General features: G+C 51.0%; 1 protein-coding gene across 1 annotated transcript; it reads right to left on the bottom strand.

The window, feature by feature from the left end:
• Positions 1-348: 348 nt before the first annotated feature.
• Positions 349-3,194, bottom strand: LOC119355993 (1-aminocyclopropane-1-carboxylate synthase-like). Its single transcript, XM_037622887.1, has 4 exons — positions 2,755-3,194; positions 2,525-2,656; positions 2,211-2,371; positions 349-1,710 (listed from the first exon to the last, which is right to left on the bottom strand). The coding sequence occupies exons 1-4, from the start codon at positions 2,914-2,916 to the stop codon at positions 705-707; spliced, it is 1,461 nt and encodes a 486-aa protein (XP_037478784.1). The 5' UTR covers positions 2,917-3,194; the 3' UTR covers positions 349-704.
• Between the last annotated feature and the right edge of the window lie 10,470 nt (positions 3,195-13,664).

The raw sequence follows: 13,664 nt of genomic DNA, 5'->3' as shown, positions 1-13,664 counted from the left end.
CAAGGTGGGTAGGATTTAGAGATAATGCTTGATCATGTGACGAGCCAACTACATCTGCCAGACATGAAGAGTTGGGGAGTAACGAGAGTGTGAATGCGTGCAGGGTGGGGCGGGAAGGGTTGGAACCAAGATTGGAGTTAGAAGGCTATTGCGGCTTAAGAAGAGGTGGTGGTGGTGGTGGTGATGGTGGTAGTAGTAGCCGTCATCGTCACGCAAGGACGACAACAAAATTTAACAACTCATACCAAATTGCGTTTTAATAACAAATGTAGATAAACCCTTAATCAAGTTTAAACTCGTCACTCATGCGGCATGTGGTACAACATGGACCCTCTTTTGAGGGTGATATACAACATCAATATTGTAGGTACCTTAGTACAAGTTTATTACAGCATCTGATCGAGAAGCCTTGATCCGATCAGACCAAACCAAACCATAATAAACGAAACAAGAGGACTGTAATACCATGCGTGGTCACACACGGCTTACCTTACATCGGGCGCCATTGCAACCTCCGTAAAACGTTAAGCTATAGCTACGTAGTACATGCCGCATTTTGCATGTCTAAACCTTCCCAAACAATCGCATGCATCCATCCAGGCCCCATGCGCGCACCATGCCATGCATGCATGCGATCGAAAAAAGTGCGTACGTACCAAATCAAATGTACGCACGGCTCACTTGACCGACCGTAGTGGTTTCGCTTAGCTGGCGGCGTGGACGAGCGGAGACTGGGGCGACAGCAGCGCGGCCATGGGGCTGGAGAGCGCGTGGTACTGCGACGCCATGGCGCCGTGGCGCTGGAGGCTGAGGTGGAGGTGGCTCCTGGCGGCCCAGCGCTGGGCCTTGGCCTTCTGCTGCTGGTGCTGGCGCACGAAGTCCCGGATCCGGCTCAGCGCCACCCCCATGGTCTCGTCGTCCATGTTGGCGTGGCAGACGCGGAACCACCCGGGCTCGCCGCAGTGGAACGACGTCCCCGGCGACACGTTGAGCTTCACCTTGCGGATGATCACCCGCCACAGCTCCAGCTCCGCCTCCGCCGTCTTCTCCCGGAGCATGCCCCGCAGGTCCATCCACGAGAAGAGCCCGGCGTTGCCGCCCAGGCACCCGATGCCCACCTCGCGGAGCCCCGACGTGAACAGCTCGTGCCGCGCCGCCAGCCGCCGCGCGCTCTCGCGCAGGAACCGGGACATGAACTCCTCGTCCCCGAGCATCTTGGCCAGGAAGAGCTGCGTCTGCGAGGACACCAGGCCGAAGCTGGACATCTTGCGCGCGCAGGCCACGACGGCGTCGTTGTACGAGTAGACGATGCCGACGCGGAACCCCGGGAGGCCGAAGTCCTTGGAGAGGCTGTAGGCGATGTGGATGAGGTCCCGGTCGGCGCCGGGCGCGTCGTGCTCGATCACCTCGGCGATGCTCACGTACTCCGGCTTGGCGAAGACCGACCCCGCGTAGATCTCGTCGCAGATGAGGTGCACGCGGTGCTCCGTGGCGAAGGTGGCGAGCATGGCCAGCGTGGCCCGGTCCGCGGTCGTGCCCAGCGGGTTGGACGGGTTGGTGATGAGGATGCCCTTGACGCGCACGCCGCTGCTCCGCGCGCCCTCGTACGCCGCCACCACGGCCTCCCTGGTGATCCTGAAGTCGTTGGAGCTGTGGCACTCGATCGGCAGCAGCTTCACTCCCGACCTCCAGCAGCAGTCGCGGTCGAATCTGTGATCGGAAACGAAAGCGCACGTACGTCAGGCCTGATGAAACAACTCGTCGCGTGCATGCATGCGTACGTTGTTGCGCTATGCATCTTTACTCCATTTGAATTTTATTGGTCATCAATTGACCGTGCGTAGGTCAGAGACGTTAACATGCGTTAACCAAAAGGTCACCAAAGACCAGACCGGCTGCTGTATATGCAGGCTAGGTTGCGCCACTCAACTTGAACTTGAAGGCATGAAACCAAGAACTTAGGATCCTACTTGGATTTGATTTTATATCAAGGAGACTGAAAAGCTGTCGGCCTTTTCGTCTGGAAGGCTAGCTATTCCTCGTTGACACTAGATTAGTCTTCCTTCCGAGCCCAAAATGATTTTCCTGACATGTACACATTGTCTAAATTTTGACCCGATTTTCAGGGTCTGCGATTGACTTCTACGTGCACGAGAGGCGGACATGCACCGAATTCAGTTGCTGTCAAGGGGTTGACGAATGAAGCGTACCCTGGGTAGTAAGGCGTGGGCACGAGGAAGGCCTCGCCGGGGTTGGCAAGGCAGAAGGCGAGCGTCTCCTGCGCGCCGGTGGCGCCGCCGCTCATCACGACGCGATCCGGGTCAAACCTGGCCTTCCACCCCCTCACCTGCCCCATGAACTGGGCCATCGCCTGCAGCAACAGAGACAAATCGCATATTGGTTAGCAAAAATGATCCGTCAGGGGCGCTGCTCCGTCGCTTTCGCGCTCGTCAGCAGCTATCTTATCATTAATCTTGTCCAATTATATCACCGGCTACTTTGTCTTATGCGTGTTTCTGCTCACCTGTCTGAACTCCGGGAGGCCGTGGTAGTCCTGGAAATTGGCGATCCTCTTGAACTGCGAGGCGCCCTCCGCCGTGCAGATGGACGCCTCCGGGTGGGCCTTGCTCCACTCCTCGATCAGGTCCAGCGAGAGCTGCAGCAACACCGACGATTAGCTTCATGCTTTGTAATGGCGAAAGATGAACAGCAAATATTACTAACACTGTGTTCAACAAGGACTATAGCACGTACTTGGTTCTCGGCGAGGCCCATCTGGATGACGCCCCCGCGGTTGTCCTGCGGGTGGAAGGGGTTCATGTCGTACGCCTTCCACCCGTCGAAGTAGGACGAGTTCTCGCCGTGGCCGTCGCCGGCGGCCATCCTCGACAGAAGCTCGGCGGATCTGCTTGCCATCTGCGCTCTCTGGTTTCCGAGGATCTGGTAGCTAGCCGAGTAGAGAGAGAGAGGCAGAGGATGGGAGAGGCCAAGAATGTTATGCGCTGATCTAGCCGATGAAGCTTCTTGAGCTTGCTAGGGAGATTGGTGGAGCTTCTTGAGCTTGAGCTGGCGAGGGAGGGAGGGAGATGAATGGGTAAGCTGCTCGTTGGTGCCTATTTATAGATTCGTGGCCGCTGGCGCTGGCGCTGCCCATGGCGCGGTAGAGACGCAGGTCAAGGGACAGCACTCTGCCTCGCGAGAGAGAGAAAAAAGGGACAGCGCTTTGGCATATGCGCGCATGGCGGGGAAGAAACTTCCGTGAAAGCGAGGGCGGGTGGAGCCGAAGACGCAGCAGCTAGCTGGGCCAGATGGCGACCTCTCGGGCCCCGCCCGTCCTTCCTTCTACCACCCTCCGGCCCGGCCAGCTGACAATGGCGATATAATCCATTGGCTTATTGATCTCCGAAGAATATCTGCGATCCAAGGCGGGCGACGTGACCTGACGATGGACGTGCGGTCGTAATTTTTGAAGCTTGCGCCGTACCAACAGGCGAGCGCGCCCATGTGGGGCTCGGAGAAAAAACCCGTCCCGTCGCCGGCGGTTCGATCTGCGGCGTGCGGGCTGGCGACTTCGCCGGACGACGGATGGCGACGGCGGTATCGTCGGCTCGATGGGTTGAGTTGGTCAAAACGAGAGAGAGAGCTAGCGCAACCGGCGCCAGCGCCACCGGCGGTTGGAGCTCGTGTTGGACGGGGCGGGGACTGACTAGCAGCCCACAATAAATTGGGAGGGTTCGAGAAAACAGCAGTTAATTTTGCCGTGGAACGTATGCTTGCAGGAATGAATCTGCTCGAAACTTGTCTGCAATTTGGCCGCACCGATCAAACTAGGATGTGACCAGATCTTATCGAGTGAACTGAGACTTAATCAAGTCTAAGCCAAATGACATAACGTGATTTTTTTCTATAAGGATCTCTAAGGAAAATTTCATGAATATAGCATCGACCGAGATTTGGTTCGACTGAAATATAGGCATCCCGATCAAACTACCCTTCCTCCAAGCTCTAGCGTACGTACCTGTTCAATTTTCTGTGTTTTGCCTATACTTTTGGTCGACCATTTTTAACTCTTTTTGCGACAATATAAACTCGAAACAGATCGCACCGTCGCGTCCTGAATGGCTAGCCATCTTGTGCGCAACTAAACTAAGCTTGGGTCGCACACCAACCGAACCGAATATATGCGCACGCACGGAGGCACACAGCACAGCGCAGAGGCGGAGCTTTGGTCGTGTGGCGGTGCGCGTAGGTTCGTTCTTCCAATCAATCAAAGAGAAAGTGATACTCCTACTACGTTTTTGTCATATTTGCGCTTCCGTGTGGCGGTGTCCAAGATCTCCAAGAGTTGCGACGCATCTGCATTTCTACCTCGTTTGGTGTAACGATTTTTCTTTCTCCTCGCCCGGCCCTCGCGGGTGCAAGAAGGGAGTTTTGGGGCCGACAACTTGGCATGGAAGTCGCCGAGGTAGGTTCGATCTTTATTTTCACGTGACATTTGTAGTCAGCTGGCCAAAACAGCTTGATGGCTTAGCTCGTACGTGGTGGTTGCCCAAAGCAATTCGTGGCCGATTTGGGCACCGCGGTGACCACATTGTTTGCGCGGCAAGCTAGCAAAAAGGTGCTAAGCATTGTGATCGTGCATAATAGTGGCACCACGCATGTGCTGAAACATTGTGATCGTGCATAATACTGGCACCACGAAGAGTGCTGGAACGTCGTGACGGTGCTAGTACAAGGACATGCAAAAGCGAATCCAACAAGATCATTTTCTGGCAAGAAGGTCTATGTTATAAGAGCATCTCTAATAGTTTGTCTATACTTGTTTTTCACGACGTGAGCTTAAAACAGACGCCCAACAACTTATCTACATGGTCGTCCAAATATACACATCCTCTAAATCGACCTCGACAATGTCCATGTCTGGACAATGTGAAGGCGTCGTCTAAACTCACCTGCAGTCATGTTTTCACCCTCTCCCCAATGACGCCCCGCCTGTCATGGTACATGTACATAAACGTTCTGATGCAACACTAGACGTGTATATGAGGGAATCTTTTTAGACCATTGTTTATATGAATATATAGACATTTAAATATACACATGCTATTGAAGATGCTCTAAATGAACCACGTGGTACTGGCAGGCTCCATCTAAAAAAATTACAGTGGCACGCAGTACTTCTTTCTTTTTTGCGGGGAAAGTGGCTGGCAGTTCATGACTGTGAGAACGATCAAACACACCAGTAAACGCTACACACGTGACAGGTCCAAAAATAATAACTAATTCGTGCCGGTTTTGGCTACCTCGCGACGACTGACTTTTGGCAAGACTATTTCGCCCGTCTGCTACGGCTGTCTTAAATGCGGAGGTTTGACGAATTTTCTTGTCTGACATACGTGGTCAAACCCTAAATTAGTGGGTTTTTTTTTTAACTTAACCCTAAATTAGTGTTAGTCAATGGGGGTTGACAACTTTCCTGGAGTAACGATACAACAACGATGCGCGCAATTGATTGGAAGAAACAACAAGAGGATGTTTTTTTAACACAGTATAAACGCAAGCGCTCATATACACGTGCATACACTCACCCATATAATTAATGTTAGGATGTTTTTTTAGGAGGGGGGGGAGGAAAAATTAATGTTATGATGTTGTCATCTCATTTATTGTGGATCTAATACTCCCTCCGTCCAGGCTAGATATAGCATGACTAATAATATATACTGACCCTTTTATCTGGCGAGCGTCAGTGGGAATCACAACAATAGTGAACAGCTTATATCACAATTGATGTTTGTCGACAATGGCAAGTTTAGTTGGCGAGCAAGGCAAATCCGCTTAAAATGCCAAAATTTGTTGTGCTTGTAAACTAAAGTCGTCGACATCGCCACGATATAACTTGTCATAAAAAACTTTCGATTCGTCATCCCCTCCCAGCGAACGTCTTTAGCATTTTCGTTATATATTCAGTGGCGCCAGGGGAGGGCCAACCCAACTTCGCCCCTCCACCGCTGCCATCTGCGATAGCTGTGGTGGTCACGGGCCACTGCTTCCAAGGTGGCAACGCACCCATGCGTCAGATCCGACGGTGATAATGGGAACCCGGAACGGCAGCCCCATGGACAGGCGCATGAGCGCTCCAGATAGCGTGACTGCAGTTGTTGCCGACCTTTATCGGCTGAGAGGGTAGTGACGAGACTGCCATAAGGCATCCCCGCATCAGTGTCTAGAGGATGACTCGGCGAGATGTAGTGTGGTTTCTTCCTCTCTTTGGCGGGTTTGACCTATTGGCTGGTAGCGTGCTACCACTCTGCGTGGGACGGAGGGCATGCCAACTGTGTGTTAGTGTTGCGGCTACTGGACTAGTGTAGCGCGGGGTGGCCTCAGTGGAGCGACAAATGGTGGGATGTTGTCCCATCAGTGGTTGCGGTGGTTGTTGGGATGCGATTGGTGGTTGGCCGATACGAGTAGTTGGTGGCGAGGCATCTTTGGGAGAAAACCCTTTCCGACCTTCACCAATTTCAGCGGCGGTGACTTTCGTAGGCGTCGCGATCTTTCCTAAAAGCGTTTGAGGAGTTGTGCTCCTACATCTCCCCGTGACCTTGCCCCGAAGGGAAACATCTAATATTAAGGATTAGGCGATTGAGTCGTCTTCACGTCTTTCTCCTTTGTGACAACATCGCCTCGTAGAAGGCTACGACTGGGAGACACATGCTTTGGCGACGGCTTTGTCGCATGGTTTGCTAAGGCGGTTGTCTTAGGGGGCACGATGTCTGTTTGGGGACCATGATGGCGTCAAGATGAGTTCGTACCGGCGTGTCTGATGTGTTCTTCCATGGTTTGCTTTGTAGCTGTGTAGTCGAGGCTGCGCTCGAACGTGTCCAGGTGATGATGACGACATGTTTTTGGTGGTATGGCGACGACTTGTCATGTGGGTTGCTGGCGGATGTTCTTTTCTTCTCGGCAGCTTTGTGGTGTTCATGCGGGTGGTCAGATCGTCCGATGATGCCCATGTTCATGGTAATATGACTTGGGTTGTAATGGATTTGGTCTGTTTTTTTTTGTAAATTAACCGCGTAAATTCTCCCTCCCTTCTTAATTAAAGAAAATGACAAGTCTTTTGACTCTTTTTTTAAAAGAAGATGTTTCTGCATCCAAGGAGCATGGTGCCAAATGTCTAGTCAATTTTGATAATCTTATGGTGCATATATCTGGTAAACAGGAGAACTGTTAATGCTTGGATCACACACACTAAAAGAGAGCACCAAGAATAATTAATTCTATCCGGATTTCTCTATGTGTGTATGCACCTTAGTAATGCATTCGTCAAAGGTACTTTGCGGCAAGTTAAAAATAGATCGTGTATGTGATCAATACAAGATCTTGATGCATCGGATGAAGTTGTGTCAGTTTTTCATATAAGCGAATCTTTGAAAGTTTTAGTGGAATTGGTCTGGTGCTAATTAACTACTCCTAACAGCGATGAGAAGCGGTCTTCCTCCCATGAGCATAACACATCATTAGGCACAAATTGGCAGGTGAGCTGCTCGCTAAATTACCAGAAGAGGTGTGCGGCGCCGCATCTTTTCAGGAAGGAGACTCCTTTTTGGCATTTAGCATCCCCTGGGGCCTGGGCTGGTGCATATGCATAAATAACACATGGAGCCATGGAGGGAACCATGGTTGCTGGCTGGGTTGATTTGATAGCAAAATACAAGTGCTCCTACTACATCAGTAGATATATTTTTTGTGCGAGAAAGTGCATAATCAGCTTCTAGTCCTGAGGATAAACGAGCCAGGTACACCGGTCAACATCCGGCTAAAACAAAGGCACGCGGGTCAACATGGGCAGAGAGCCACACACGTATGCCGTGCTGTACTAGATGCTTGCTTGCTGGTCCGCCACGGTCCATCTACTGGCTACTCCACGCATGGGTCGGCATTGCACGTACACATGTGTCCAGTTTTTGTGGAGGCCGGTGAGCAGTGCCCCACGGCAGTGGTACGCTGTGCCATTTATTGTGTGTCAATGCCACTTGCGTGACCAGTCCGCTCGGTTCCGTTACACGCTCACATCAACCAGAGCGCGTCGATCCACCATGATTCTCGAACGACATCGATCCGTTTGCGAGTTCATAGGTTATAGCTGGCGTCCATCCTGGTCTGGCCCGCGCGCCGGTGACCACGCGCTGTGACGGTCACGGCGCGATACCGATATCCCCGTTGCTGTCGTGCGTGGCGTGGCATGGGGCCATGACCGACGCCCCAAAACCGCCGGGGAGTCATGCCGCGGCCATGCCAGCTGAGTGCCACTGGATGTACGGACGCCGGCACGGACGGTGTGAAACCGAGACCCCGGGCGAGACGCATGGAGCCAACCGTACGTACGTGACGAAGGTCACAGGGAGTCATCTGGGGCGTGCATGCACATGCACGCACGTACGCTCTACTCCTACACTGAGGCAGGCACTGACTGATACAGTGAGAGTGCTCCAGAAGACAGTACGGTCTTGGCTAGCTTGCTTGTGAATCGAGCACACCGCTGGTCTGATATTTTCCTTCTGGCGCGTGTGAACCGCGGGGACACATATGTCGTCGTTGATGGGACGGCGAGTCAAGCAAGCGCCAGTGCTGCTGCCGCTGTGCTCGCACATACGTAGTTTCGTTTTTGTCGCCGGTGCGCACAGTTGTGGAGACTTTGCGGGCGGTCTGGGCGTGCAGAGGTGAAAACCATGCGACTTTGTGACCCCATCTGATTCGCCAAAAATGGAGAGGACTCATCTCATCTCTCTCACCAAGTCACCATGGATACTGGACATGACCTTTTCCTTTTCCTCGTTGATTCAGAGCTAGCGACCGATCGATCGACGAGCGTGGCACGTGTAGTCCGACGACGACGACGACCGTGCATCCACCATGCATTCTCCGAGAAATCCACGTTCAGCAGACGGGCGCCGTGCAGCCGGTCGCCGTTTCTCGGCTGGCTTTGCATGCATGCGCGTGTGGTCAAGTTCCAGTGTACAGACGATCGAGCACGCGTGTACACGTGCCGTCAACTTTTGCACACGTTCGACGGGCCGATCATCACCGAAAGGCGCTCCATCAGCAGGATCGTGCTGACAGGCACCACTGAGCTACTCCTCGCGACGAAGGCAAAGGTGCAGCGGACAAACTTCGGGGTTGTTTGGTTCTATACACACCTTGTCACATTTACCACACCTTAGTTTAGACAAAATTGATCAAGTTAAATGGATGTTTGGTTTAATCACATCTAAGACAAAAAAAAATTTAATGAGCAGTAAACCCCACATGTTATAGACACAAAAAATGAGACAAGATTTCCTTAGAGCATCTTCAATGGGCGCAAAAAACTGCTCCGCGCGCTAAAATTCAGATTTTTTATGCGCCGGACAGCTCCAGCAGAAACTGTAAAATAGTGGACGGGCAAAAAAGGATTGGGCACGCGCTAAAATTCAGGTTTTTTATGCGCCGGACAGCTCCAACAGAAACTGTAAAATAGTGGACGGGCAAAAAAGGATTGGGCACGCGCTAAAAGGCGCTATCAAAAGCTGCAAAGTTGGGGAGGCCTGATTACGCGCGCTTCATAATTTGCATTGTATGTTTTTTTGACGTGCGTTTTTTGCATCTGCTAAATTAATGTTGGGCTCGGTGTGCTAAAAGTGCTATAGTTTTACCGCGCCAAACTTTTATGTACCTGTTGGAGATACTCTTAGGCAAGCCAAAGTATATGGTTAACAATTTAAACAACTCAAGTAAGGTAAGTGTGATAAAAACAATATAGCAGTATAGGGCAAATATAGTGATAATCCAAACAGCCAAAGACTATATTGTGTGAATTTGTGATGGATAGACCTGGAATGCATGCCGTGGAGTCCTTTGACAGGGCAACGGTGAATATTGACCATAGAAAACCGCAGCCAAAAGCGCTGCACCGTGCATGACTGCATCACTGCTTGCGCATGGGCGCATAAACCGTGCGTGGGTCTGGTCGTCTGAAACCGGCACGATGTAGGAGTTTCAAAGGAAGCGCAATCGGAAGGTGAAAACTGAAAAGGGACGGTTACCTTTTGTTTTTGTTTGCTTAAGAAAAGGAGCAGTGCTTTTTGTGTAGTCCTTTTGGCAGTCCATAGAGGGACGGCATGCAAAGAGAGTTATATATGCGTGGTTTGACAACGAACTGCGCATTGTTTACTGTTAATTGGTTAAAAACATTGCTCCTATGAACACCATACACATTATCCTTTTTGCGCAACAATTTGGCTCGTGCGCATTTTGGAGGTATCAACTAACTCAGATATTGTGTAGTTAGGCCAACTTCACCGTGCGACCCCAAACGGACGTTTGTTTTGTTCGGGTTCTGTCCGTTTGGGTAGGGATTTGGGATCGTGTCCGGACATGTCCTGAGATGTGGTGGCCGTGCGTCTAGCGCGCGGCCGCATCCATTTGCCCCATCCTGTCCGCGTCTATTTAAAAAACCAAAAGCAAGTTTCAAATGCCAAGCTCTAGTTCAAGCCAGCAGCTCCGGTTCATCACGCCGGCAACAGAGCCAGCGACCTACACGTCCATCGCCGGCATCAGCCAGCGGCCGGCAACACAGCCAACCTCCAAAATGAATAGTTGTCCTCGCCGATAATACAGCCAGCGGCCGGCAACACAGCCGGCGGCCGGCAACACATCCGGCCACCAAAATGAATGTTTCCTTGCTGGCACACTGCCAGCGGCCCAACGGGCGGACGACACCCATGCCAGCCTTCAAAAAAGAACGGCCACGCCGATCGGACGACCTAGTTCAGGCCTTCGGCGTCGAGCATCTCCTTCTGCCTGGCTTCGAACCAGGCCCTCGTCTTCTCGCTCATTTTCGACAAGTCCACGCTCATGATCGCAAGGGCCACCTCCTTCGCTTTGGTAGCGGCATTGGTGGCCTCGGTGTCGAGCTGCCTCTGCCTGGCCTTGACGTTGTCGTCCTCGATGTCGAGCTGCCTTTGCCAGGCCGCCTCCTCCATGTCGATCTTCCTCCTCTTGGCCGCCTCCTCCATCTCAAGCTTCTTTCTTTGAAGGTCTAGGTATTGCTTCATTTGCTCGTCCTTGCTTTGCCGCTTCTTCTCGTCCCTCACATCCTTTTGAGACATCATGCGATGCAAAGTGTCATGCAATGCCATGGATGAGGCATCATGTATGTCATCAACCTTGGAGTTGGTCTTGCCCCTCGGCCTCTTCAACGCCTCGCCATCTCCACCTCCGGCGAACTTGGCCGTCTTCAGTCCTCTCTTCCTTTGTAGTTCACGGTATTGGTCCTTGAACTTAGGGAAATTGTTGATGATCGTCCAACAATGCGTAAGAGTGAATGGCTTGTCATTGTCCCGGGCCTTGAATGCCTCCAAAGATTGAAATGCCTACACCACATGATCAACAACAAGCGATCATGCAAACATATACACGGTCGAAGTCTCATGGCCGTAGCAAGGAAAGGGCTAGGAAGAGGAGAGCATACCATGTCCCCAACGCCGAGACCACTCACGGGCCGTGCTTCAACGCTCTCAAATGCGGCGCAATACTTGTTGCACTCTTGTTGGATGAACAACCATCTCTTTTGAATCGAGCCGATGCCACGGTTGCTTGTAAATTGGTAGGGCTCAAACATCTTCCTTTCATGGAATGTTTTGTGGACTCTCGTCCAAAAAACAATGCCCTTTTGTTGCGCGCCGGTCCTCGGATCTTGGCTAATCTCCATCCAAGCTTGGCAAATCAACTTGTCCTCATCTTGTGTATATGAACCCGTGCGAATGCTCTTCCTCTTCTTTTGTGCTTCCGCTCTTTGGGTGAGCTTGTTTGAAAGTGCAACTATCCCTAGGTGGTTTTGGTAATTCCTAACAACATATAGCTCATTGAGCTAACATTATTCCAAGATTAATATTTCAGAAAAAGCTCAATGAATGGCATGGCATGGATGAGGAAAGTGGACCCCTCAAAATATTAAGTACAAAAAGATTGGCTCAAGCTCAAAGCTCAAGACTCTACATTTTATATTTTAGTGATCCAAGATCACATTGAGTCTATAGGAAAAGCCAATACTATCAAGGAGGGATGAGGTGTTGCTTAATGAGGTTCTTGCTTGATAGTGCTTAGTGATATGCTCCAAAACCCTCAACTACCTTCCCACATCCACATATGACCTAAACCAAAAGTCAAACTCGGCCCCACCGATTCTTTCTATCCGGCGCCACCGAGTTCAGATGTCATAGCCACTGCCACGAACCCTAAGCAAATCGGTCTCACCGATAGGGATTTCGGTCACACCGAGATGGGGTTGTAATCTCTCTGTTTCCCTTCGTAATGTTTCGGTCCTACCGAGATGAGCGATCGGTCCCACCGAGATTGCAATGTAAACTCTCTGTTTCCCTTCGTAACGTTTCGGTCCTACTGAGATGAGCGATCGGTCCCACCGAGATTGCAATGTAAACTCTCTGTTTTCCCTTTGTAACATTTCGGTCCCACCGGAATGAGCGATCGGTCCCACCGAGTTTACCTGACCAACTCTCTGGTTAGCTTATTACCAAAATCGGTCCCACCGAGTTTGTGTAATCGGTCACACCGAGATTATGTTATGCCCTAACCCTAACCATATTGGTCCTACCGAGCTGCATCTCAGTCCCACCAAAAATCCTAACGGTCACTAGGTTTGCTAAATCGGTCCGACCGGGTTTCTCAATTCGGTCTCACCGAGATTGGTAAATTGTGTGTAACGGTTAGTTTTGTGTGGAGGCTATATATACCCCTCCACCCACTCTTCATTCATGGAGAGAGCCATCAGAACATACCTACACTTCCAATACACATTTTATGAGAGAGAACCACCTACTCATGTGTTGAGGCCAAGATATTCCATTCCCACCATATGAATCTTGATCTCTAGCCTTCCCCAAGTTGCTTTCCACTCAAATATTCTTTCCACCAAATCCATATCCTGTGAGAGAGAGTTGAGTGTTGGGGAGACTATCATTTGGAGCACAAGAGCAAGGAGTTCATCATCAACACACCATTTGTTACTTCTTGGAGAGTGGTGTCTCCTAGATTGGCTAGGTGTCACTTGGGAGCCTCCGACAAAGATTGTGGAGTTCAACCAAGGAGTTTGTAAGGGCAAGGAGATCGCCTACTTCGTGAAGATCTACCGCTAGTGAGGCAAGTCCTTCGTGAGCGATGGCCATGATAGGATAGACAAGGTTGCTTCTTCGTGGACCCTTCGTGGGTGGAGCCCTCCGTGGACTCGCACAACCGTTGCCCTCCGTGGGTTGAAGTCTCCATCAATGTGGATGTACGATAGCACCACCTATCGGAACCACGACAAAAACATCTGTGTCTCCAATTGCGTTTGAATTCTCCAAACCCTTCCCTTTACATTCTTGCAAGTTGCATGTTTTACTTTCCGCTGCCCATAGACTCTTTGCATGCTTGCTTGAATTGTGTTAAGATTGCTTGACTTGTGCTAAGATAGCTAAAATCTGCCAAAGACTAAAATTGGGAAAAGGATAGATTTTTAATTGGTCAAGTAGTCTAATCACCCCCCCCTCTAGACATACTTTCGATCCTACAAGTGGTATCAGAGCTTTGGTCTCCATTTGCTTTGATTTCCATAGCTTTTGGTG

This window comes from Triticum dicoccoides, chromosome 2A, assembly GCF_002162155.2.
Source record: "Triticum dicoccoides isolate Atlit2015 ecotype Zavitan chromosome 2A, WEW_v2.0, whole genome shotgun sequence".
Classification (NCBI taxonomy): Eukaryota; Viridiplantae; Streptophyta; class Magnoliopsida; order Poales; family Poaceae; genus Triticum; species Triticum dicoccoides.
The sequence above is the reverse complement of the archived record's forward strand: the minus strand, read 5'-3'. Positions and strand labels throughout refer to the sequence as shown.